Genomic DNA, 27,803 nt, shown 5'->3' with positions numbered 1-27,803 from the left:
AAAGTCCTCTCTCTTATTCCCATTCGTATGTGATCTGGGGCCACAAGTTAATATGGCTTTATTTTACGGGGTCACAAACCATAAAGGTTTGAAACCACCGCTTAACTCCCAAGATTTACAGCATATTATCAAAGCACACCACATGGCAATAAGAATACATCAATAAATGAATAAATCACTATGTTTTCAAATGAAGCTGCACAGTGTGGGTTGTTGTTGCTTTATGTAATGCCGGATAATAAAACCTATGAGTGATTTGGATCACCAGCATGCATCCAAACCAAAGCATTCCGACTTACTGCGAAGTGAGTGAGAAAAGCCCACACCGCCCCCCCCACAAAGTGTCCGTGGAGCTCCTCCCCTTTCAGATTGAGTTACCTGCAGAGTCACCTACCTACTGGCAAGCGGCAACAAACGTCTGCGCTCTGTTGGATGACAACTGTGTATTTTACAGTCTGGGATTTCAACGGTTCTACTGGAAAACAAGCGGGTGGTATCGACAATTTCCCGCTGGGTTCCTGATCGGGCTGTCATGGCAGGCTGATGCTTCAGGCGCCTCTCGCCCACGTTTGTCACCTTCAGCATCCCGTCAGGAAAACACCACTGTGAGTTCCGATGAGGGGGGTGAAGGATAGACTAGTCCTTTTCTTTCTTTCTGTATTTCTTTCATTCTTACTTTCTTTCTTTCCTTTCTTCCCAGCTGTATCATATCATATTATATCATATGCACTGTCATGGCCTAATGTTGGTTTAAAGTAGAGATTGGTTGCACTTATTTTGTTTATGGAGATGATTTATTTTTAAAAATACATTATGTTATTATGAAATACCTCCGAATAATTGTCAGCACATCATTCATGATCTGTGACCAAGACTGCAGGTCTGAAAACTTGTACAGTGATTCAGTATTGGAGTAATTCACATACTGCAACATTTGGTGTTGTTTCTGCTATATGTTGCTATCATACATTCACCCTCAGGCTCAATGACAGCATGACAGAGGAATGTGCTTTAATTTGGGTTCAACAAGTTTAGGAATAACCCCATGCCTGCTACACATTAACAACCAAATAAGAAACACTATTTTTAGTATTTCATTGTCCTGGTAGGTGATTTTTGATTTTCACATTATATTATATGAATGTGATCAAAAAAGGATCATGTCTGTGAAATCTGACAACTTGTCAACTTGTGCCGGGTGCTCTGTGTCCTGATTCAGAGACCTGTATAGCCAGAATAAACCTGGAACATCGTCACCAGATGTCATAACAGCGTGCTATGATTCACCCAGATGCAATGCTTGAAATGCATAAATCAGACAATTGTTTTACAAAATGCTCAAGAGCGTGGAGCAAAGTCCTGCTCATATTTTTTCAGACACAGCACATAAACTATCGCTGTCAATATTTTCTAGTTTTGTATTATGACAATGTCAAAAGGTGTTGATATTGATATTGAAGTACGAGTTTGGTTAACATTTACTTGCTGAGATCTCAGCACACTTTGGTTATAATGCTAAAAGAAAACCGTGGTATGATACTGTCAACACTGGGTTTATTTCACCAATAATGTGCACGTCAGTTGTGATTCTTGTTGTCAGGCTTTCTGAAATCCTCTGATTAAGCTCCAGGTGTGTTACGATAGATACTTATTGTGTTCGAGCAGTTGTTGTTTGGGAGTGTGATTGTGCTGCTTTATATGAACTTATCATATGATATCATGAAGTTATCATGTTGTGGCATTAAATGTGTTTCAGACTCAAGCTGCTAAAAATCAGTTGTTTTGTTTTAGTTTTACACTTGGTACATAAAGTCAGGTTGTTGTCATGCAAAACAGCTCATGACATCCTCTGTGCGTAAACTGATCGCAGAATCTCATGTGTAGTTATTGATTTATTAACTGTTCAAATATTAGATAATACAATTATACGAGTTTAAAAACAAAATTAGATTTAACATGTGAAAAAAAGAAACAACACAGATTATTTGGTTGACTTTCATTGTTACTCTCATCGCTCTGATTTGTTGTCACAGAAAGCAGCATGAATATGACAACACCTAATTTCAATTAAAAATGAAAGATCTAAATATATCACCAGCTAATTTGAGAAAAGGTAGAATTAAATATGAGACATAGCTGCCTTTATGAGCAAGATAAGCATCCTGCACACTCAGCCTCTATTTTGCGTAATTATTGTTCTAAAACCGTGTAATTACCTCTGGATAAGAGGTTGTCAGTATTGAACAACAAGCACCTGAGGCTGAGTGGACGAGAGGTGTGCGGAGGGCCTCTTGCCATGAGGTTGACAACACATGACAGCTGTCCAGCTCCGGCTTCACCTCCCTCCTGAAACCTGGCGGTGGGCCAGAGCTGCGAACAATAGCGCGGAGGGATGACGACCAGAGAGATAAGGACAGAAAAAGGAAGTCTACCTTTTGTGCAGGCTAACGAAAGTTAATCGGATTCGTTTTATTTGCTCATTTGCATTTCTCCGTTCGATTTTGTTGTAGATGATCCTTTAAGCCGGTCACATGGAGAGATACATGTGTGCATCTGAACAAAGTCATGTCTGCAGGAACACAGTAACTTTGGTTGATATCTGTGAAAGCTGTTGCTGTGATTTGGCCTCACTATGTTTCAGCAGATATGAGCGGATTATCTGTTGAGGCCGATTAAGTTAATGATCTGCGGCACGATAAGCTTGAGTGGCCGCGCCTGTAACCTGTAAACTGTCATACACAGTGTTTACCTCATGTAGTTTACTGCTCCTCATTATGCAAAAATAGTTCAACACGTCAGAGAGGAGGCGTGTCACAAGGAAATGTCTGTCTCATAACGCTGCCGAGTACAAGTGGTAACAGTCTGGTTAGAAAATTATACTGAAATATTCAGAGCTATTCTGGGACCCACGCCTTACACAAGGTTGTTATCTTACAGGTTGGATTGTTCTTGCAGAGCACTTAAAATGCTTGCTTGTGAAACAAAACCCAAACCTCTCGCCCACCAATTAATAATACAAACTGAACGCATTGGCCAAAGCGATACATGGCTCCTTGGAGTCTAAAAGTCACATACGGTAAAAGGTGATTATTCTCTCCAGTGTTAAATACAATTCACTTCAGCCAATAACGTAGGAGCACTTATCAGTGGCTTTGCAGTGTAAAGTATTGTAAAGGAAGCCGAGAGGAGCCCACCCTTTTGTGTAACAGCTCGTTAGGGTCCACAGTTAGTCTAGCTACAGTGTGTGTTTAGCCATAGTGTGCACTGTAGACCTGATAGATTTATTACATAACCTCATCAGTACATGCCTTGACAGAAAAGAGTCTCCACACCCAGAGGGAAAGGTTTGGGGGGCGTGTCCTTCTCTCATTTCCTGCTCTCGTTGACCAGATTTAGATGTAGCACACCATGCTAATTATCAAATAGCTATAACCAATTAATGAATTGCAGCTATACAGACATAGTCGTCAACAGAGTGGATCTAATTACACAGTGCATATCAGCCTGCTGTCTGCCATTGTCCCAGATCAGTCCCCCGACTACCAGCAGTACAGGCCCAACACCTGGCTCTACACAGTGGAAGAACAGGCTGAACTTTGCACGTCATATCTACAACCTTAATGAGGTATTACCAATAGCTCTATAAGCTTTAACACCATGGACTGTACATGAGAGCTCACCAAAAATGATGCAATAGGCATTTAGAGGGCCTTTAAAAGGAATAAATAATGCATGTTTGTTTTGGTGGAAAATGTTTGCACTCCACCCTCAGCCACCTCCCTCCCTCAACACCCGCCCTGTTTCTTTCTCTGATTATCATCCTCTCTGTTTTATTCTCCAGGTGGATGCCTTAAACCATGAGTGTTCAGGAACCTCCGTCAAGGAAAGCCAAGTGAGTGTCGCACACATTCCTGCTCCCCCCCACATATTTACCTTTCAGTGTGTTACGCGGAGTTACTGTCACACAGGCGCGAGAGAATCACTAACCCAGTATGTAGAAGGTGGTGTGGGTCAGGGACCTCGGGCACAGAGCGGCTCTTGTTGAGAATTGTTTGCCTTTGCCTGGGTTTTCCTGGCTCTAGCCTCCCTCCGTGCCCCACACACCTCCTCTTACCCTCCCCCTCTCTCCCTTTTCCACTCTCCCTCTCTCTCCCTGGCTGATCCATATGCTCAGAATCTCAGGCTAATCTCATCCAGTGCTGGCCAGTCTTCTCTCCGTATATATCACTCCTATTTTGTGGTACTTGCGTTTATGGGAAGTGACAGTGTGGGTGATTCAGAGCGTTTGTGACACCGACGTCCAGAGGTGCAGGGGTGAGGATGAAGAACATGCAGCGTAACCCCGTCTCCTCTTCTTGTCATTGCAGTGGAGTGGCCAGATCAGACAGCAAGATCAGCGCCAAGGCCCTCTACGGTAAGTGACTGCATGGAAGTGTGACGGGAAGTTGCTGCCTTGTTAGACGGATTATTTCATTGTTGGCCTGTTTTCAAGACTTTGCCTTTACATGCCCGTCACCTGTAATTACTCCTGCCCTTATTTCTGTGGCATGACGATTTACAGTATATAGCTTATTCTGTCAATTAGGAGATTTTACACTCTTAATTATTAAGGAATAGTTTGCACATTGTTTATTAAGTATGTTCTTCAACACCCATTATTATTTCTATTCTTAAAGGCAGACAATATTCTATAGTTTTCAAAAATCCTAGGAAAACAAACTTGATTTATTCTACTAATACATATTGCCTCTGTAGTCAAAGCCTGATTGTTGACCTTCACTGTCATCCATAAATTAACCACTCTGTTGCTGTGAGATGAACAATGAACCTGCAAGTTTTTTAGATCTTGCATCTGCGTTAGATATAAAGTCAGCCTTTTCTTTTGACACCTTTTCAAACTGTCATAGTGAAGCTGTGTAGATCAGCACTGTAACTGACTCAAATCACAACAATATTCAATTTGCTATGCAAATGACTTCATAAGGAAATCCAGCACCCTCACTCTGCAGCCCCACGGCCTTGCTTGACTATCACAGTCCTCTCCCCAGAACATACACACACACAGTGATAAGAGGGGGCCAAGGTCCTGCTGAGGGGCCCCGTCGTGCGCAGGCTGCTGACACCTCTGTCAGATGCTGAGGGACATGGGAGGGAGGCAGGTCTCCTGAAGGGAATTTGAGTTTCCAGCTCTGTGCCAGACCTGCACAGCATGCTGGGATTTGTTGTCAGATGCATCAGTCTTTTGGTTGTTTGTCTGCACTTTATAGTCACGTTTTGTGCAGATGTGCAGATGTATATTTATATAGCTTTTTAGTCTTTCATGTATACTCTGAATTCTGAATTGTCAGGCTCTGATCTGTCATGTCTCTGGTGAAAAAAAAAAATATAGTTATGGTATGACACTAGCTGTTGCATACTTGTGCTAGGGTGTGTGTATGTGTGTGTGTGTGTGTGTGTGAGAGACTGAAATGTGCTGAGGGAGTGCAGGGTGTGCCTGTTTTTAAAGTGTGGTTGGAACAGGGTGCGGATGCCCATGTTTTGCAGGTGAATAAAAGATGCATTGAAAAGTGGAAAGGAAGAGGCGGCCTCACCTCTGGTCCTCTCCGCGGTGCCTCAGACATTAGCTCACTGGCTCCTGCCAGCACCTCCCTCCACACACTGCCAACATAGAGGAACATTGTATAGCAGATAGATAGAAACCTACACTGAGGTAGGCCCGGACAACCTGCTCTCGTGCATGGCTGCACTGTTCCAAATAAAGAATGGCCTCAAATGACAGATGGTGTATTGTAGGGATGCAAGATGTTCCCAAAGCATCTGACTGTGCACCTCGTTGTCTGTGATTTATTTTTATGCTGCAAGTCCACAGGACCCACCCACTCCTGGGATCCCTGTGAAATATCCCGCTGTATGCGTGACGAGGCTGTGCTGTTTTTCATTGTTTTTCGTCTCATCTTGTGTGGCAGATGGTCACGCTACCTTCTCATTGCAGGATGACAGCAGCATGCCTGTCCTCCCGAACCACAGAGGCAGGAGACTGCACAATGTTGTGCACCATCCATAACAGTGGGAGATATTTGGATAGATAAAGGTCTGCTGCTGAGTAAACATGTAGAGGAACAACAGCAAAAGTCCCAGCTCAATGTCCCGTATGCAAAACTCCCCCATACACAGTGCAGGGCAGCACATAGCAGATGCAAATAATGCACAGGTCCTCCACCCTGATCTGTTATCAGCAGCTTTGGTGTTAGAGCAGAGACGTGCCACATCAGATTCATCACCTCTGGACTTCAGACCATCCGGCAGTTTTCTTGAGTTTCTTGGTTTGAGGTTGAGGAGCACGTTTTTGTCAGGTAAAATGCGTTTGGGCGGTGAGACTGACTAAACACGTGTTAATTCTCTCGTCCTGCTCTGCTGTTTTTCTTTAAAGTCTGTGTATGTATGGAATTCAGCTGAATGTCCAATAAGATCCAATAGTTCCAGTTATCAGTGGCTGTATTGTACGTGTTTGGCCTCTTACTGTGCCTGATAGACAAATGCATGATGTAAACTTGTATTCATTTGTTTTACGTAGTTTGAGAGAGCAACTCTTTGGTGAATTAGACTGTGAGGTTTGTTAATATGATATTTTGGTGACATAATCTTTGTGGACACAGCAGCACTCTTCCACAACGTGTATTGTGGCTCATTCTGCCTTTTTGGGCAATGCAGGATTTTTGTTGTTTTTGTTAATCAAATTAGATTTGCAAAACGTTTCAGTTTCATGGCATTGTATCAAACATTTTTACTACTTTTTATTTGTGTTGAGTCCCGTTAAATATCAGGTCTCAGTTTGTTTAAAGGGCATTTATTAGGAGGTCAGATTGTCCGATTGATCTGGGCCATGTATTGGTTTGATAATCTGCCAAGCAGCTATGTTTATCACTGGTCAGTGACTCTGGAGAGCCCTGAGGATCTGCCCATCTGCCTGCTAAGTGGCTCTTATTGCAAGCTGTTGCAGCGCTGTGAATTGATTGGCGTAAATGTCAGTCCATTAATAAGACATGGGGCGAGCTCGACTTTCAGTACGACACTTGACGCTTGTGTTTCACCTGTGGGGAGCCAAGCAGGAAGGAATCAGCAGAGAGGAAATAGCCGGAACATGCTTGCGTCATTTGGGCAGCGGCAGCATACAAAAAAGCTGCTAGGAACATGGAAAAGGCCGAGCACTATGAAGAATGATTACACTTAATCATCAATAAACAGATATTATGACATTTAGAGGCTTGACACACATTCATTAAGGGTTATACAAACAGCAGAGCTTTTGTGCCACAGTCAACAAAAAGGACATGAAGTGAAATATGGCTGAACGTCTGTATGGAGAATAAACCTGTGCAGCATCAAAATGTTGACTCTATTGGGTGGGGGACATAAAGAGACCTGATATGAATCTGCCAGTGTTGACAAGAACATACTCTCATTTAACCGTAATTGTAACCTGCAGACTATTCAGCTGGTAAATAGGTCAATGAGCACACTGGCATACTCATTTACCTTCGGCCTGTTTGAAGACACTGGTCCCAGCCAACAGTACACACAGTGCTGTCTACAATTCCTTCTTCAAAATGGAGTTAGCTCAAGTGTTTAAATGACATTCAAACTTTTAACAGGTCACCATTTAAAATGTATTGTAATTAAATAACATTTTTTTTGCAAGCGGCAACCTCCGGTGCTGAGAAATGAAGTGCCAAAACTTGCAGTTCCTCAAATGGCCACTTAAGGCTGACATCAAAAGCAAGTCAATCTCCATAGACCCCATGTTAAAATGCTGAACTTTACAGCAGATGTAAATATGTTTACAGTCTAGTATAAACAAATGTTTTGGTCTCTATGTAATTTCCCCGTCCATGACAACTGTACGGGTGTGAATTGTTATATAACTCAGCCGTTTAAATTATATTAAGGCTTACTGCTGATTTTTTCCAAGACCACAGCTGCCGGTATATCACTAAATTGCGTGTGCATTGTTTGATTTATTTGTTGATATCATTACTGTGAGAAGATGCAACACTTCCTGCTTGCAATGCAACCAATAACGTGACTTATTTCTATTTCTATTTTTTTTGTAACCGTTAACGGCTGTCACACATCCCCGCCCCTCTTCACACGCGGTAGACAGGAGAAAGCTCTGGCTGTCTTGGAAGAGATTTGAGCTAAATCTTTGGCAAAAACAAATTTGGATACCTAGAAGCACACAGCAGCACTGGGACTCTCGCTGATCTGGTTCTTAACTAGGTCTTGGCTTGCCTTTGTCTTGGTCTTGACTTGGTCTCAACCCCTCAAAGTCTTGGTCTCTCGGTCTTGATGTACTCTGGTCTTGGTCATGACTTAGTCTTGGTTTAGGACATCCTTACAAGACTGCCATCGCGGGTTTTGTAGAGACCAAAATCAGAGCCCAAAGAGAGTAAATACTGGACTTACATTCACCAGGTGGCCAGAAACAAAACTCCAAATGAATGATAATGTTGCTCTGTAACTGCCAGATGTGTAAATAAGCAACTGTTTGCTAACAGGTTCCCCATTTGAACTTAATAGGTGATGATATATCAATGTTGTGTAGATTCTGGATTTCTAGTAAACAGGCTTTTTAGAGTGTACAAGTAGTTTAGAATTGTTTTGTTTGTGACCAGACACAAGTTATTATTCAGAGCAGAGTATTGCCTGTCTTACAATATGTCTAGAGTGAATCTTTATTGTGTAGATTTGTGTGGTGACATTGGTTTAATCTAAATCACTGGTAGCACTGACAAAAAACTATTTGCATGCCCCTATTTAGGGTACTCTCACCTCTGTTACTACTTAACAGGTTTGTTCTAAAACATTCCAGGCTAAATTCACAGCATGTTGACCAACTCTTAGCATGGTGCTGTCGAGAATAGCATTACTGATCTTTGACCCTGCAGTAAATCAGCGCCTGTAATTGGTGGGTGTAGTTAATGCCAGTCTGGTCAACAAGCTGTAATGTTAGGGGGTAAATCAAGTCACGCAGACTCTTTGATATGAGATTTAATAATTAACTTCTCAGATAGGTGTTTTCATTTTATTTGCCTTATTGCAGGACACTTTTGGACACAAAATGTAATTTCACAAGTAACGTTTGACCACTATTGCACTTCTTGCAGAGAAAGGCACTATTGTTAAATATACTGTAAAACACCATTCACTATTCATACAAAATTGATGTGAATATTGAACAGTATAGTTGACTGTGAAGTCTACAGATAGAGCATGAAAAGAAACGCCCCACACACGTATTCATGTCACTTCCTTATTGCTGTGCTGGTCTTTTCAGCTTGCATACGAGTGTTTTGTGTCATCTGTTCTTTCTACTGCAACGGGCAACATGTGGAGTTTAGGTCAGTGTCACTGCTGGTTGTTTATAAAAGATTAACTGTAAGATCACAGGCAGGACTTGATTCACAGTTTTTCACTTTTGGTGTTTTTGTTTTCTTATCAACAGAACAGAGGAAAAAATACTCCAACTCCAATTATATCATGCATGAGACGTCGCAGTATCATGTTGAGGTAAGACTCCATTTGTGTTTATCTGTGTTATAATTTTGACTGTTCTTGTATTTTTAAAAGTTTTTAGAAAAAAAGGAAAATACATGTTTAAGTAGAAAGACTGCATATTTATTTAATAGTATTACAGAGGCTGTGAGGTAAACCGATCAGTGTGAGAGGCACTTTAACACACTTTACCTTATTATTATTATTGTTATTATTAAGGTTAAAATCATTTTTGTACTCATTAAAGTGAAATCAAAAGTTACTGTTTAATAGTTTCCTGGACATTGCTCTCTGAATCATCATTCTGTATTTAAATGTTTGATTTATGTTTTTATATACTTTTATATACTTATGCATGTGGTACCTGTTCACCTGCCTTGTGACTGGGGAGATAAATAAAGGCCTTTTGAGATAACATAAAATGAACTCAATAAAAATAAAATAGATAGCAAATTTTGAACTATGTATAAAAATGAGCAACTAAGAGAGAAAATCTTGTTCTGCTATTCCAGTAGTTGTAAACCCCATAAGCATTATGTCTCCAGATGGAATCCAGCTGAGGAACTATGTTCTAACTCTCTCTTTTTCTCAATTTTTCCTGTCACACATATACAAAATCTAAACCAGGCTTAAAAAAAGGAAAGATAGAAGATAATATTTTTTTAAAAAGGTCAATGAACCTCATGGGAAAAACAAGATGAAAGAAACACACTTACTCTAAATGTTGTATATTGTTCTTTTGGCCAGAGATAAACTCTTAACCTCTTGAGCAGTCTTTCAAGAGTCCATTCATATATAATAAAACAATCAGGCTTCAGCAGTGGGGAACTGATGATGGGAAGTCTAAGCCTGACACATTATTTAGGTCAGGGATGGTGTTGAACTATGGCCTGTGTCCCTGTGGGTAGGATTTCTCTAAATGCCTCCCTGTTATCACACATGGGCAGGTGGTCTCAGATAAGAGCCCCGCTGGCAACAGCTGCATGCAGAGAGCCATGGAAGTGGTGATATTGCAGCTTCGATGTCAGATAAAACAAGTAATTCACACGGCTAAGTAATGCTGTGAGCTGAAGGCATCGTGAGGAATTTTCAAGTTAAGTACTTTAGTTTTCTTTCAGGTAATAGCTGTAAGAAAACAGGCCTAACTATACAGTACAGCACAGTTACAGTGTTAGAAACAGTTTTGGAATGGGAAATATCCTTTTTTGCTTTCTTGCTGAGAGTTAATTAGAAGATTAATACCAATTTTCCAAATTGTCAAACTATTACCTTAACACAGCCAGTTAACTAAAAATAGTCTGTATTTCAGATTAGGCCACCGACATACCTTTCCTACTTTCCATACAGTCGTTGTTTTTACGTCACACCATGTTAAAGTCCCCTTACAACCATAAATCTTATCCTTCATTTACCCACTCACTGTTTTCTACTCAGCATCTCTCCACGTTCATAATGGACAAGACGGAGTCCATTACTACAGTGGACGATGCTATCAAGAAACTGGTCCTTCTTGACACAAAAGACAAAATCTGGACCCAGGAGATGCTCCTGCAGGTCACCGACAAAGCGGTCAGGCTGCTGGACTGTGACACACAGGTACGGCTTCATCATCAGATTATGTTAGCATCCAATAAACTTCACATTTAAAAGGCACTGATTTGTGTTTGGGATCTACAGCATCACAAACTGTAAAGCACATGCAGAAAACCTGCACTAGAGAGTGGGAGGTTGGAGTTTGAAAGATGTGAGAATTTAACCAGGCAGGGAGTTTGAGTATGAAGGTGCATGATGGACGTTGTTAAAAGTAAGAATATATTGGCCTTCTGTGCATCGATATTATTTTAATCTGTCTCTCACAAGTGTCCCAACTTAATGCAATACAAACACGCTCAGGTGCCTCTTTAAGTTTTAATTAAATGTGGTACAGTTCAGTAAAATAGTAATTTTTTTTTTTACATACGTCATAATGTCCAACGTGATTATAATTCTGTCAATTCACACATTGAACAACCTTTAAAGGAATAGTTAGACATTTTGTGGAATTTGCTTATTTGCCAAAAGTTACATGAGAAGATTGATATCACTCTGTCTGTTCAATAAGCTACAGCCAGCAGACGGTTAGCTTAGCTTAGCATAAAGACTAGAAGCAGGCAGAGACAGCTAGCCTGGCTTTGTCCAAAGATAAAAAAAATCACACAACACTCCATGTAGAGTGCAAATATGAGAGTGTCATCATGTTTTAAAGACTATTTGTAGTATTGTTCTATCTTACTCAGGCCCACTCAGATAGTGTCTTGCTCTTTCTCTTCCTCCACCTCCTCCCCTCTAACTATTCCTCTGTTGTGCTCCTGCAGGAAGAGTTGGAGAACTTCCCTCTCGCCACAATCCACATGAGTCAGACGGTCCTGAATCAGACACGTTACCCCTCTGTCCTCCTGCTGGTGTGTCAGGACAAGGAGCAGCACAAACCCGACGTCCACTTCTTCCACTGTGACGAGGTGGAGGTGAGTCTGTTTAAATGATGCAGGCTTGGCTCAGTTTGCATCCGTTATTGTCCGTGCGTGAATTGGCTGGCTTTGTGTTTTATGTCATTTGTAAATCCAAGCTGCTGTTGTTGGAGCGCCAGGTCAGATTTCAGTGCTGTTGGAGGCAGTGTGCTTGTGTGTATCCTTTTACATTGTTTGCAGCCTTGCAGCCTTCTCCGGGGAAGATCAATCCCTGAAAGGATATAATACAATAACTTCTTGTAAAGACAATACCTTTCAATAGTTCAGAATCACAAGGCTACTAGTAAGTCCAAAGAAATAGTTTAAGAGAAATGTTGGCTCATAAACGCTGAGCAGGGTTGGAGGATCTGAATAACATGACCTTTGGACTATCACATATTGCTTACCTTTGTATTCATTGAAAGGATATAAGTGAACGAGGATTTTCTTAGCTATCGAAACTCTGACGATTCTGTTATTCAATGAGGAGAAAGAATAGGACAGCTTTTCAAAATCTGAAAAATGTTTGTAGGTTTTTGGACTTCAAAAGTTCACTCTGCTGCACTCTCAAAGGTCTGAAGGGCATCACAACAACAAAAGCTACAGTTCTCCAGAAGCCAAAGCTTTGCATAGATGATCGTCGATAAAACTTTTTAAATATATGAATGGATTATATGTTACTCCAAAACATTTAGTTCTAGACCAATAATCCGAATGACAGAATATCAGAAAACAATTATCACCATGGATGCATAGCTTTCCTGAAGATAGTATAAAATGTATCACTTTTTCTTTTACTGTATAGAATATGTCAAATCCATCATGTGGTAGATATTAATGTCAGTTTGCAATAGGATATTAAACTGCAAACTTTCACAATTCAATTTGGCAATATTGCAATTTGATCTAGACCCTAGATCGGTAACTCTGGCTGCCAGTGAAGCTCTACCACCATACAGTATGTGAAGTTTGACTCTGTGTGTCTCTCCTCACTTTCCTCAGGCTGAGATGGTCCATGCAGATATAGACAGTGCCATTGGAGACAACAAGCATGGAAAGAAAATGAGGCTTCAGACTCTGAAGTGAGAACAGTGCTGCAGCAGAAACACACACACACACACACACACACACACACACACACACACACACACACACACACCTTCTTGCAGTCAAATACACATCGAAGGAGGCGACACAGACTTCTAATTAGTAGTTAGCTAACTTGATGTTAGATTTCTGAAGGTCTCAATGCCTCCTCCTCTCTCTCCAGGGTGAATCAGGAGAAAATGAAGCGCCACAGAGAAACTATCCTTCCCACCTCGGCCCCTAAGGGCCCCTCACCTGCTGCGAAAGGACGCGCGGCAGCCATGAACACACAGGGTGAGAATACACATACTGCACATGCACTCAAAAGAAAGCCCTTTTCACATGCACAGCTCCGGTTTGACGCAATAGTTGCATTCACAAGAGCTTTTTTTATGTTTGCATGTAGATCGACGAGCCTCCAGACAAAATGACACAGAGTCACATGAAAAGCTGGCCCAGCGCATTGAGAAGGATGTGGTGAGTGTTTGTTATCCACACCGACGCCTGTCATTACATTACACAGCTCCTTTCACCGGCTCGTGGCGCTATATTCTTCAAGCTAAACCCAAGGGTTTGTCTCCCTCAGCAAATCCTCAACTGTTCCCTGGATGACATTGAGATCTTTGTGGCGCGGCTGCAAAAGGCAACGGAGGCCTTTTCTCAGCTCAACCAGCGCAACAAGAGTAAGAAGAATAAGAAGAAAGGACCAGCAGGTCTGTCTCCCTTTCTTCTGTTGTGGTGGCACGAATGCAGTGACAATATGCTCATATTGCTCACATTGTCATGTTTTTCTGTTTGTGTCCTGTGGCCCGGGACTGTCATCCAGTGATGCATGTGTGGTAGCAGTGGCCAGTTTGGCTTTCTGTTAAGTAACACAATACTCATTACTCAACTGTCATAACTGAGGTCATACTATTACTTCTTATCCACTCCCTGGGAAAGCTGAACTGAGGTATCTCTGTCATGTTAAAATGTTTAAATTATTATTATCAGTGTGCGTCGGTCTATCTGGTATTATGTTTAAAAAAATATTGGCATACCAGAAGGAAGATTTAATTTCGATTTAACTCAGTTAAACTATGCATGGAGGCTACCTTGAGATGCAGATTAGATGAGCCAAAACTATTTTAATTGAAACCAAATGTTTGTTCATCTATGGACTGAAAGTGTAATAGCAGCTAACCGTGAAAAGTAATAATATTACTGTAACATGTAGCTAAGTAATGTTTTACCACCCAACACTGGCAGTGGTGTGATGCTGTGTTTCTATTTCAACACACCTTGTTTCCTTCGCAGCAAGACATTCTTTACATACATGCGATGTGTTGTTTTCCATGTGACTGGTTAGGTGCAAACACACACAGTATGTGTTACTTATACACACATCTTTTGGTTGTTCCTGACTCTGACAGATGAGCTGAAAATGATGTATTCTCTTTCTAGAGAATCAGTTTCTCAACTTTGGGGTCAGAATCCCAGATACATGATCAAAACATTTCAAATATATATTATATAAATATAATTATGTATAGTTAAATCAGTACGTCTGATTTATCTCATAACCATTATTTAATTTGGAACCTCCATACCCCTGAAAATACAATTTAAAGGAATACTAATTCCCATTTCATGACTCTGGCTTCTGGGGTTGTGAGAATGTTGGGACCTTCTGGGTCTCAGGTTGAGAAACACTGATGTAGCACATTCTTTCTTAAGCTTTACTCTCTGGTCAAGGTGATTTTTTTTAAAATGCAGAGCTGTTTATTAACTAACCATCATTTTACTGCTTGCCTTTATTTCACTGACAAAAATACCATTTCTTTGAACTGTGGCCAGAAAGTGAATCCTGTGTTCTGTCTGTGATATGTCTGAATGGAGGGCTGGTAACTCTGGAGTCTGTGTGTGGTCATTGTTGCTCTGGTTGTTTATAGATGGCATGCTGACCCTGCGAGCCAAGCCCCCCACTGAAGCAGAGTTCATTGATAGCCTGCAGAAACTGAAGCTGGCCCTCAACCTCTTGGTGAGATATCACAGCTCCTAACCTCTCCTCAGTCATCACTAGTCCTCTCTGCATCACCATCTCACTGTGTGTCTGTCATGGCGCCCCCTGCAGGCCAAACTGAAGAAACACATACAGAATCCAAGTGCGTCTGAGCTGGTTCATTTCCTCTTCGGCCCCCTGGAGCTGGTAAGAGCTATAAATCTGTACAAAGTGTGTCTGATACAGATATGAATAAAGGCTATTATAGGTGATGCTATCATCCTTTGAGTGAATGCCAACGATATTAATCCACTCTAAATGAGTACTCCATGTCATTTCATTCTCTCAATGTTGACTGAGCCGTAACAATAACGCACAGAATTAAAGCAGTTAAGCGTTTGCATTGTTGCCATCAGACATTCCTCTTATTGCTGTTATCTTTTCTGCCACCACACCCCTTGCTGCTCTAATAAACTCTCACCAGACTGGAGCTACGTGGCTATCAGCTCTGACTTAGGTGCAGCCATATTTGCATAATGCAGGTTTCCGACCCTGCAGTTTTCGGTCACACCTTCGATACTGCTGGTAAAGAAACGCATAGCTGTGATTAGGCTCTGCCAGTTGACAATGTGCAGTAACCTCTGGACATGTTTAATTTGCTTGTCGAGACAAAGGCAGAGCAGTAATATTCAAAGTGTGGCCCCACGGCCTCTAGCTGTTCTCTAGCTGTACATCTAACCGAGATTTCTGATGCAGTTAATCAATATTTTATCCAGGATGCTGTTAATTGCTTTTTAATTATTACTTTCATGCCTTCTGAAAACAATAAAGGATCTTCAGATTAAAGAGCAGAACTATTTAGTTTAGTTTAATTTCTTTGGTGAACACTATGGCTGGATATCAAACCTCAACATTTTTTGAAGATTGGCCAAAATGTGTGGAGCATTGAGTAGTGAAGACTTTCTAGTTTCGAAAATGGCACAGAATGTTTGGCTAGAGCTTCAGTCTGGTTTAATTATTCTGTAATTACTTCATCAATCATTTTCTGATACAAATTAAAAACATAAAATATGTATATTTATATATACAGTATATATATATATATCTGTCTTAGCACATTGCTAAAAAGTAAACTCCTGAATGTGTCCACAGGTGCTGCAGAGCTGTGGGAGTCCTGACCTTGTGCGTTCAGTAATCTCCCCTCACCTCTCCAAAAACACTGTCGACTTCCTGCGGGGACACCTCTCCCCCAAAGAGATGACCATCTTTGAGCTGCTGGGGGATGGATGGACCAAACCCAGGTACATAAATGGCTGCATTTCAAGTGCACGTTTATCCAAAGCTCGTCACAATTTGCCTCTCATTCACACACCGAGTCACACACTGACGACAGTGAGCTACCATGCAAAATGCTGGCCTGACCATTGGGAGCGATCGAGAGTTCAGTGCATTATTTTGCCTGGCTCTGTCTGAACAGATGTGTAGTTTAAAAGGTCACATTTTTGACCATCCTGTCCCTCCTGTGGCAGAGCGGAGTGGCCCAGGGATCAGTGTGCGCCTCCTTATCACCCTAAGTTTCGTAATGGCTGGGAGCCGCCGCTGGAGCTCCTCAGGGCGGCCCCATGGGAAACAGAGGGACCCACGGGGCCAACGGGGTCTCTCACCAGCCCCGATTACAGAAGACATTCAGCTGAAGACGTAAGGGACTTGTTTGTTAGCTACTGTCTGTGAATGTACCGACCATTACAGGTCCCAACACCTGAACATGTAACAATCTGTCTGCTTTTTTAGTATTATGGAACACATGCCTCAAACTCATCAAATGGGTAAGTAATGAAGTCCTTCACAAACGTCGCTGCCTCTTTCACACATGTCAAAAAACATGTCACAGTGTGCTGAGCGGATACCATGTGTCTTAACAGGTCTCACAATGGGATGCCCCCCACTCGCAAATATGCCAAAATTCGCTACCACTTCGTAGCACGGAATGCCAACGAGTTGTCAGTGCTGCAGGATGAAATCCTCGAGGTAAAAAACTAATTCACAGAACATTGACACATCGTTTTTAATCTACAACAAATGCAGATGTAGATTGTAGCATCTGGCAGTGGTGATGCAAACCCCTCCCCAGCCTTCTTGAGCAAAAACATAAATTGACCTTCTGTAAAGGTAAACAGTTAAAAATGCAGCTAATCTGATTTGTCTGATTTGTCTGAACAAATTGTATAAATGAGCGAATGTCCAGTGCTAAACCATAAAAGCACTTCCACCACTGAAGCAATTTCGGATTGAGATGTGAAAATTGTCTCGCAGGTGATAGAGGATAACAAACAGTGGTGGAAACTACGGAATCGCAGTGGTCAGGCCGGCTACGTCCCGTTTAACATCCTGGACGTGGTGAAGATCGAGGAGCCGGAAGCCGTCTACAACCAGGTGGCCTGTTGTTCTATACATGCAGAGCATTAACATTACATTCTCTGATGAACACGATAAATCTTTGGCTGTGTATGTGTGAGCTCAGGAAATGATTCACTTAAAAGGTTCTCCATTTATAACACAGCAGCACACAACTAGCATCTAGATATAATGGAGTAATGTTGAGTGTGGCTCAGTGGTAAAGCGGCTCGTCCTGCAATCAGAGGATCGGCACAACATGTCCTGTGGCTGCATTGATCCCCGGCTCCCCTAGTCCATGTCAATGTGTCCTTTGGCAGGACATTTAATCCCAAATTGCTCCCGTAGGCTGTGCCTGTGGTACTGGATGAATGTTAGATAGTCCTGATGGGCAGGTGGCCCCTGCCATCAGTGTATGAAGGGGTGTGAATGGGTGAATGATGACATTTAGTGTTAAAGCGCTTTGAGTGGTTGGAAAACTAGAAAACAGCTTTACAAGTCCAAGTCCATTTAGCATTTACCAAGTCTATGTCTACCTGAGCTGAAAATAAAGTTGCGATCCGATCTTTGTGTTTTTATCTGAGCTTCTCCTTCCTGTGTTTACATGGCCGGGCCGGCCGTACCTGCCGTATATTAGTGAACGTGAGCGTGCCTCACTGGCTAGCTAATGGCTGCCGCTCTGCACTGCGCTCACTGCACTGCGTCTCGGAAGCTTATCGCCCACCCTCCGGTTCCCCCTCCAGTTAACACCGATCTCAATGTTTGCACTGTTTGCGCTGTTAACGTTGTTCGCTATGAGCCGCCGGCCCAGTCGTTGCCATGTTGAGAGCTGTGGGGAGGCAATCCTTCAGTTCTCATTAAGGAATTTAGCCCCTTTTTCTGATAGCATTGTTAAAAACTTGTGTTATTTCTAAGCCTGTTGTAGCTGTGTGATGTAATTCTAGCATTCCCACAGGCAATGTTTCCAGCAGCTACACAAAAAACATTTCAAGATACTATTTTGTCTGCTTTAGTAGACCAGAATGCAATGCAGCCACAGGAAATGCTGTTTTGAATAGACTTTTTCCAGCTTTTTGAATTTTTATATATGTCAGTTCACTCTCACTTACTTAGAGTCATCATCCTTATCTCAGCTGCACAACCTCAGGTGTCTTATCAAGAGGTGCCACAATGAATTCTGGGAAATGTAATCACGTTGTAATGAGACGGGTCAAGGTTTCTTTATCACTGCTTTCTGGAAAATTGTTGCACCCGGGTTTAAAGTGCAAGATGATTAATACACATGAAGGAGTCCTGATAAAGATATTTTACAGTGATAAATAAGTAATCAGTTGAATAAAAAACCTAGATGTATAAAAACAAAGTATAGCATGTAAAAATCAGTTTTAATAACTTTCTTTAAAACAAAGCAAAATAACAATTTAAAAGGAACGTTTGCAGTCATATCACCTGAACGCTGCTCCTAGATCAGTGCAGCTTTGTGTACAAACTCTCTGCACTTGTTGTGATCCTACTCATTGTGCAGCAATGCGTTCCCACCCTCAACAAAAGCCTACATTCCTATAGACACGCACTGCACACATGCACGCTGCATGCAGGTTCACCAACGCCCTGCAGCAGATGCTGCATGCAGCTACTCTTCCTGGTGTCAAATTCTTTCACACACATATTTTCTCTTTTGGCTCCGGGGCAAAAATGTATCAACCACCAGTGAGATGAAAGACAAACCTGTTTGTGGAATAATAGCTGGTTTCTCATGAACTGTGTTTGTTTCTGTGTGTGTGTGCAGCCAGGCTACAGTACGTCACCTCCCGTTTCTCTGAGCCATGGAGACAGCTTCAACAAGGGTAGACCCAAAGACAAAAGTGAGTAAACACAAACAAAGTAACACAAAGCAAGATCTGGGAATTACAGATGTGTCATAATTGCTCTATTCTCATGTCTGCTGATGCCTTGTTTCTGTGCTGCAGTGATGGATGAAGTCAACAATGAGTTATTGATGATGATCACTGCTAACAAAAGCCAGCCGGCCGCCAGGAAGTTCCGTGTGGAGCGATCGTCTGGCAGCCAAGTACCGCTCACGTTTGACTCAAACCCGGAGCAGGTGACAGAATGGCTCAGCGCAAAAGGTTTCTCTAAAGCGTAAGTCACCCACGACGCTCATCAATGCAGCAAAACAAATACTTCCCACACCAGAAGTTCTCACTAAAATGACAAATGTAGGCCAATTAAAAGCTGCATCGTATTACAACTCCAATAGCCAGAGGTGGAAAGAGTAGCCTGCTAGAATATTGTACTCCATTAAAAGTACTTCTGTGAAAATATACTTAAGTAAAAGTAAAAAAGTAGGTCAGTTACAATATACTCTGAGTATTTGTTACTGTTAAATTGAAGGACATCTTCAGGCTACAAATTAGATTACATTGAAAGAACGTACACACAAGGTCAACAACATCAGCAACAAGACCCTTTCTGTCCAAACCAACAGCCGGACACTGTCTATGCATACAACTGAGCATTTCTTTACATTCAAGGTTTCTTTAAGATGAATCCTACCTCCACAAATATTAAATGGATTGCCATGAAATTTGACATTCATGCTCCCTGCAGGATGACATGGGAAGCACAGGTGTCATTAATAACATTGATGATGGCTCAGTTCCATTAAATGTCCCAGTAAGCCATCCCAGCGAGCCATGCATGCACAGTACCAGGACGCTGGAACAGACTCAACCCTGATGAATCTGGTCTTTATTAATGTTATTGATTACATCTATGCTTTTCCTGCAGTTACTGTATATGTTAAAATGCAACCAAGACTTTCTCTTTGGATCTACAGTGTTTTAGCAACATCAGTGTACTTACCAATGGATTTAAGAAATGCATTTATATTTTATAATGAGTAAAGTAATTGACTGTTTGCAGGACTGTTGAATGTTTGGGGATCCTGACTGGAGCTCAACTCTTTTCCCTCAACAAAGAAGAACTGAAGGCGGTGTGCGAAGAAGAAGGTGGACGTGTCTATTGTCAGGTCACCGTGCAGAAAGCACAGCTGGAGGTCGGTCATACACTTGTTCAAGTAGCACGCAAACTGTAGTAGCAAACATCTGTTACAACAAAGCTGTTCCGTTCACAGTTAGACCACAACAATTTATTTTTAAATCGACAAATGAACACCGTTTCAACATGTTTGCAAAAAATGTAAATCGTCTTAAATAGATTTGGATAATACTCACCGTTCTCAGCTTTCAGTCTTTATCTGGGCATGTTACAACAAGTCCATACACTCTTCCAAAAGCTGATGTCAGCAGAGTATTACAGTCACACTCATTAAGTACATACAGGTGAAGTCCACAGAGCGGTCAGAACTAACCCCCAGGCAGCCAGACTGCTGAACAGCAAGCACTTTAAATAACTCAGTGACATTTTGTAGAATGTCTGTACTTTATAAAGTATATGACGATAAACTTGAACTTTAGCGAGGCAGGATTATTACATAATTCCCCACAAGGACAATAACATAATAACAGTTATGTAGAATAAATAAATACAAATTACCAAATTACAATAAACAGTAGATGAATCTCTTTACACCATAAGTATTGTAAATAAAAACTTTGCGACATACCAATGGGTGAGATCTAAAGCTTCGATCTAAGATCTTAGATCTATTATTTTAAACTGTAAAAAAAAAATGAATTACCTGTGATATTATTCATTCAATGTAAAATGTACTTTTTATAAAATGTGTGCACAAAAATTAGTAAATGATGAACAGTAGTTTCAAGAGAAAAAAAATGAAATGTGTTACTTTTACAGAAGACCAGCGGGGCCTCAGAACTGCAGGAGATCATGAAGCGGCGGCAGGAGAGGATCGACTCTGGCAACATAGACTGAACCTGCTGAGCAGGACGACCCATCCAGATGCTTTCACGCTCTCACAGCAGCAGCTTCTGTAATCAATCTTCTGCTAATTATGACCCACAGTAGAACATACTGAGATGCTGTATACATTTTTAATTGTATATTTATTTTGTATCACCCAACGTGTATGTATTCCAGTGTTTTCTTATCTAATTATGTTGCTTTGGTTTTCATTGTCTCATTAAATGTTGTTGTCGTATGAACAGAGGAACATATGAATCGATGCAGTTTTGTGTGCGAGTGTGTGTGTGGGAGCATGTGTAAGCACAACATGCATGTAATGTATATATTTGTATGAGCAGTGTTAATGTTTGTGCGCATTGGTGTTATTCCAGCTATTTACTGAATGACTAGATCTTAGCTATCGCATATCTAAATCTGTGCCAGAATGTTTGACACAATTTCTGATATATAGCCAATTATTTTCATATTACTGTTTTACAGGTACAATAAATAGTAAAACACACTCTATGTATGTCAGAAGTATAGTCTCATCCTGTTGGTAACTGTAGAGCAGCAGTAGGTATTAACATGATTAATGTTGCTGATTATAATCAGAATTCAGACAGCGAGAAACTGTCAATAATCTTGCATGAAGTTATTAATTAGTCAATGACAGTGAGACGCTGTGATGAATGTGTTTTTATGCAGCATGATATGTTGCAGTGTAAACTGTACAGACACAGGAATGATGAATATATGAGATTATCTGATATAAAATAATTAAATGAAGATTTAGGTAAAACATTCAAAGACGGTTGTAAATATTATGGGACAAAATTGTTTAAAAAGAATATTTAAAAGAAAATAAACTTGGAAAATATTTGATATCACATCTCTTTTGTTCAGAATTCTTGTGTTTGTCATTGGATTAATAATAGCAGAGGTGGATAAACAGTCAATACATTTCCTTTATTTTATACTGGAAGATAAGAACAAGAGTTGCAAGTAAAGAAGTAAGTTAAAATTAAGTGCAGTAACTAATTAATCCTCAATTACACGGGAGTTGTAATTTGTCCGTGTAATTGTCTCATTTTATTGCTCTGCTTCACATGATAGATAATGAAAATTAAATACCTCACAATCAGTTTTCACAATTGTATCTATAACACCATACTACTGTTGTTCAAGACACTGTAAGGCAATTCAGAGAAATCCTGTGAGCACTAAAGACCCGGCACAGAATCTAAAAAATTGAACTGTAACACCAACACTAAAAAAGATCATTCCCACACTATCAACTGGATTATAAAACCAAACAGATACAATCAATGTATGATGCAGAAGAGGAGGAAAATGTCACTCCCTGTAGGTACAGTGCAGAGAATTAAAGTTGTCATTTATGGAGATATGCGTCAAGCCAGAGGTCGCCTGAGTTTTTCAGTGATCTGAAAGAATAATGAGAACAAAAATACAAACGATACTCTTCAGGCAAGCAATTCATCACTCGACAATTAAGATTTGTTCATTACAATACAATCTCATTCTATCTTGGTTATTCTGCCAGTTGCACTTTTGAGTTCATGCCTTTGTTTAGTCAGATGAAAACTGTTGGAGTTTTTAGACAACCTCAACGTGTCTCATCCCGGCAGTAGACGATGAACTACTATCATTGGACTTACCTGAAAACATCAGCGAGGCCTTGCCACATTGTTTTCACCTGGTAAGGAACGCCATGTTTCTCACACAGTGCGCGGACCTGCGGGGCCACCAGGTGGTAGTTGTGGCGTGGCATCGTGGGAAACAAACTTCAGAGACAAAAGGGAACAGAAGGTCACTGCAGTCCTAATGTTTATATTTTTACAAACTACAGAATAGTTTCATCTTTTCTCTGTTCATTTCCTGAAAAAGATCATGTTGTGTTTTGTAGTTATTAAATGCACTGGAGGTCCAGAAATGTAACTCTTTGAAATACAGTTTTCCCTCCAGTCTCTGAAAACCTATTTTCTTTCAACCACAGTTCCTGCATGAAACTGTTCAAAACAAGGTTTGTGGATTATCGAGAGTAACTGGCTCAGGATCTCTGCTGTTGAGTTTTTCATATGCATTTTTGACGCTTTGAGCACCACAAGCCGACTGCCATATAGTCTCATTATATACAGTATATATTGGAGAGAAGACAGACATCTCTACAGTCAATACCTCCAAAACATCATCAGCTTATTCAAGCTCTCATACAGTATGATGTTTATGTTGTACAGTATATAGAATGATTCTTTCTCTTTTAATTTCAGGACCTTTTGTCTGTTTTTCCTACAAACTTTGAACCGATGAACACATGTTCTCTTTAGACTCAATCACTGACTTACTGGTGTTCGATTTGAAAGTTGAGGTGTCCGCTGAACCAGTCGTTGAAGGGGGACTGCTCGATATTACAGGTGGCGTGCAACTAAAGTAGAGGATGACACAAAAGACGTGTTAATACATCAGCAGCACGTACAGCTGACTGTGTGGACTGTTTGACAATAAACCAGATACCTGCATGGACAGCCAGTCCTGGTGCTTCTCGTGGTCGATGTTCATCGGCAGATGATTCATTTGAGTCACCCACACAAACCAGTTGCTCTCCAAAAACCTAATATAAGGCAACACAAGACAAGTGACTGAATAATGTGTCACACCATATGATCGAGGTGTTGTAGAAAAACGAGGCGTCACTTCATAATTCTTTATAAAGGGTTCATATGCTGAAACTAATGGGTTGATTTAAATTAAGTAATTTATTAAATATATCATTATGGTAATGCAAGTGTATGTTTGGACGGTGGTGTTTACCTGACGAAGCTGATGAGCACCATTGAGCCAAACAGGCCATACATGGGTACAGAACAGCAAAGGTAGCGCAGGTAGTAAGACAGAGACCAAGCCAGATCCTTCATGGAGACAAGAGGGTTAATACGATCTTCGTTATCAAGACTCAACTCTTATCTTCACCTAGCTAACATGTATCCTGACATAACCTAGATAAAATGCTCATATAATCTGCACTGTACCACACAGAAGACAGCATCTTACCACCCAGTCGTGGCGGGAAATCATGGTGCGAATTATCTGAATGTGGAAGTAAACTGGAATGAGAAGCGGCGGTCCAACTAAAAAAGAGAAAAAGTGAACTATTATTCCTCTGAAGTTTTCATAGTTTCCCTCTTTTTAAATGGCTTTAGGAAACATACCAAGAAAGAAGTACTGGTGTTGGTGGTGATAGGGCATATATTTGATCTTTTTTATGCCGTACTGCAACAGAGAGGAAAGTTAGGATGAGAAGCTGGTGAAAGATTAAATACCACATGTTTAAGAAAAAAAACCACATGAGTTACTTGCCTCAACCGGTTGAATTGCTCCAACTACGAAGACGTGCAACATGTTGACATCAGGGTCCTTACTGAAGATGTTGGGTTTGGCGTGATGCTGGTAATGCCGGTGATTCCACCAGTTGGCTGATGCTCCCTGAGAAAACGATCCTTTAATATCTGTAAAATCTTCAGAAAACAAAATGAGCGATTGAGAATACCAATTACCTTCAAATGGCCGATGGCAAACTTGTGCAACACGTGATTCCAGCTGGACTTCTTGAAGACAGACAGGTGGCCAAAGTCGTGCTGCAGCCATCCAGCCTGCAACTACAGAAGAGGAAGAGTAAACGAGCATTGACTTAAAGTTCGTCAACTATAACGGCACGAGCGAAGAGATAATGATGTTCGAGTCACCTGCGCAGTCGCCAGCATGACGGCGCTCAGAAAGGTCAGTGTCCAGCTAGTTCCCCAGACCCAGACGATCAGCCAGGCGAGGGCCTCCAGCAGCAGGATGTGACCCAGGTGGAGGCAGAAGAACAAAGGCTGAGCTTGAAACAGACCCTCGCGCTCCACCTTCGCACGTAAAGTGTGGAAATCCTGTATGATTGTCGCCTGAGAGCAGAGACGAAGAAATACCAGTCAATGAGGGTTCAAGAAAAAAAAGGGATGTTCTCACAACATTTGAAGGGTGTGCAGCTTTACAGTTTTAGGACAGAGATTCAAAAAAGAAGAAAAAAAACAAGGCATTAAGGCAGTTTGAGTTATTTAACAGCTAAAGACACATGAGTGTCCAGAATCTCAGATGTTCCCGAACACTGTAAGACTCATGAATAACAAAACAGATGTGTGAATGGTCTGACCTACTCCTTTTCCTCAGGTGTTTCTGTACGAGGTATCAATCCAGCCGTGTTGTCCCACTGACACCATGAATAATGAGATGTTTATTTTTACTTGAAGAATCTGAGACTGATCTCACGTTTTTGTTTCGGTCCTGGCTGGGCTCCGTCGCTGCCAGCTCTCCAATCAGCAGGGGCTTCAGAAACTTTCGCACAAACTTTACATCGGGATGAAAAGCAGTGAATGCCTCCTGGAAAACAGAAATGAGAAAGTAACCCAGTAAATAAAAAACGTTTGCAAATGTGTTTTGGAATTTCAAACTTAGTGTATAAAGTAGACAATTCTGGTTTCAATAGTTGTGCCACAAACAGCAGTTATCTGTGTTTTGGCAATTACAAAAAAACCCTGTAAATTAAATCATTTGAGAAGCCAAAAAAGGCTGGAAACCACTGGTTTAATATTCAATAAAGTGTTGGAGAACAGCAAAAAGCCTCTTGTATTCTCAGGAAACGTGTTGAAATATAAAATATTACCGTGGCATCCTCTCCAGCATAGTGGCTGATGACCCGGATCCCTCCTGGGTGCCTTTTGGCCCACTGAGTAATGTTGTAAACCTTTCGATCAATCACCAGCCACTGGTCATTCCTGTTGCAGTGGCTCTGCACCTCCTCCCAGGTGTAGAAGCCACCAGCTCGCCCGCTGACCTGCTCTCCTGGCCCCGTCAGCTGGCCTCCGCCTCCCATCCTCACTGCTGTCTCTGGTCCACCTGCACACTAAAGGGCCAGTCAGCCACAAACTTTGACACCTGGATGTAAAAAGAAGAAGAGGTGTGTTGAACGCCCCTCTAACAGTGTGCAGTCACTGATTGAGCAGAGGGAGCAGCATCGACAGGAAGAGGGTTTTAACCTGTTGCTCTGTTTACTTTGACCACCCAGCTGATTGTGACACAAGTGAAGTCAGACAAAGAGCAGAGCAGCCTCTTCACTAATAATTGATGACGAAATACGACAACCAGGAGGCAGTCGGGGAAGCAGGGTGGATTTTCACATTTGCATCATTTGTCTGTATCGACATTAACCTCCAATAGCTTATACATATAATGAAATATATGCATATCCTCATATAATGAAATATCGAGAATAATCTATATTTAGCGTGTAAGCGCGTTTAGGTGCGACTATTCTTTTTTTTTTTTTACAGCAGCGCATGTAAGCAAAAGCCGCAGTTTGTCATAATAAGCGGTCAATGTGTAAAAACAGGACACAAAACAGACCATCAAACCACAGACAGTTCCTCCATAAACGTTCATCGCCGGCGTATTGATTAGTTGAACAATACTCGCAGATAGCGGCAAGCTGTAAAGGCCCGCTACATGAAGATGGAAAATATTTCACACTTACAGTATCCAGATTGTGGCTACTCTCCCCGGGTTTCAGTCACATCAACACACTGGTTCACTTTATTTGCTCCCGTTTCGTTTAGACTCATTTCAAATAGTGAACATCACAAAAATTCAGCCTCTCGTCTTGCCTAAAAATGTTCATGGACTCATTCACCCACTCACAGTACAAATTCCGAGCCGATCATTCGAGGGTTTCTGGGCCAATCGGCGTACAGTATGCCCTGGACCGCTGGCTGATGTGCAATAGGCTCAACAAGCAGCTCATCCGACTGTCACACGGTCTCGTCTGTGCGCTCACACGGAAAGAGTCGCCGTTAGAGCACCCTCCATTACATACATGTATTATATTCATATGATAATGAACAGTGTTACTTGGTATTATCATTGTACAATAATCAATCTATCTATCTGTCTGTCTGTCTGTCGGTTTATCCGTGTCCTAATCTCATCTCAGGTGGAAGCTTATTTTAATTTAATTTAATTTTAGACTGACCAGCATGAAGAGATCCTTTGTCAAAGTGAAAACAGATCTCTACAAAATGATCTAAATCAATCAATCTTTGTGTCAATGTAGTAAGACAATAAATGGCTGGACAACTGTACCTTTAGAGATATTTATAACAATATGAAATGCTTTTTGTGTTAAAGGAATTAACATCTGAAACACTCTTCAACTGGAAATAAAGTAACATGGTTAGTTTATTGTGATGAGTTATTATCTTATTATTAACAATGTAAAATAGGCTATCTATAGGCCAGAAATCTAGGTGTAGTTATGGATTCAGACCTCAACCTGAACAGCCATATCAAGACAATTACAAAATCAGCCTCCTATCACCTGAAGAATA

At 41.2% G+C, this 27,803-nt stretch overlaps 2 protein-coding genes across 6 annotated transcripts; one reads left to right on the top strand and one right to left on the bottom strand.

Annotated features, from left to right (window-relative positions):
- Positions 1–389: 389 nt before the first annotated feature.
- eps8l2 (EPS8 signaling adaptor L2) lies at positions 390–22,255 on the top strand. Of its 4 annotated transcripts, XM_031859414.1 has the most exons (21): positions 390–605; positions 3,842–3,892; positions 4,368–4,414; positions 9,503–9,567; positions 10,987–11,148; positions 11,907–12,056; positions 13,041–13,120; positions 13,309–13,418; positions 13,531–13,601; positions 13,711–13,837; positions 15,056–15,144; positions 15,238–15,312; positions 16,258–16,406; positions 16,635–16,803; positions 16,897–16,931; positions 17,028–17,133; positions 17,419–17,538; positions 19,289–19,364; positions 19,470–19,641; positions 20,425–20,557; positions 21,319–22,255. In XM_031859414.1, exons 2-21 carry the CDS (start codon positions 3,858–3,860, stop codon positions 21,394–21,396), a joined length of 2,049 nt encoding a protein of 682 aa, XP_031715274.1. In that variant the 5' UTR covers positions 390–605; positions 3,842–3,857; the 3' UTR covers positions 21,397–22,255. The 4 variants fall into 4 exon arrangements, with proteins under 4 accessions (XP_031715274.1, XP_031715266.1, XP_031715258.1 ...); XM_031859406.1 differs by lacking the exons at positions 390–605; positions 3,842–3,892 and having other exon boundaries at positions 4,001–4,414; XM_031859398.1 differs by lacking the exons at positions 390–605; positions 3,842–3,892; positions 4,368–4,414 and adding an exon at positions 4,429–6,353.
- fads2 (fatty acid desaturase 2) lies at positions 22,051–27,194 on the bottom strand. 2 transcript variants are annotated; one of them, XM_031859447.1, is made up of 13 exons: positions 26,954–27,194; positions 26,087–26,326; positions 25,693–25,803; positions 25,131–25,328; positions 24,942–25,043; positions 24,745–24,870; positions 24,597–24,657; positions 24,439–24,515; positions 24,199–24,296; positions 23,902–23,998; positions 23,733–23,812; positions 23,046–23,171; positions 22,051–22,811 (listed from the first exon to the last, which is right to left on the bottom strand). In XM_031859447.1, exons 2-13 carry the CDS (start codon positions 26,294–26,296, stop codon positions 22,760–22,762), a joined length of 1,338 nt encoding a protein of 445 aa, XP_031715307.1. In that variant the 5' UTR covers positions 26,297–26,326; positions 26,954–27,194; the 3' UTR covers positions 22,051–22,759. The 2 variants fall into 2 exon arrangements, with proteins under 2 accessions (XP_031715307.1, XP_031715297.1); XM_031859437.1 differs by having other exon boundaries at positions 26,087–26,358; positions 26,954–27,193.
- Between the last annotated feature and the right edge of the window lie 609 nt (positions 27,195–27,803).

The sequence above is a fragment of the Anarrhichthys ocellatus genome, unplaced genomic scaffold (genome assembly GCF_004355925.1).
Source record: "Anarrhichthys ocellatus isolate YVR2014 unplaced genomic scaffold, GSC_Weel_1.0 scaffold2, whole genome shotgun sequence".
Taxonomy (NCBI): domain Eukaryota; kingdom Metazoa; phylum Chordata; class Actinopteri; order Perciformes; family Anarhichadidae; genus Anarrhichthys; species Anarrhichthys ocellatus.
Note: the sequence above shows the minus strand (reverse complement) of the source record. Positions and strands in the feature narration are given on the sequence as shown.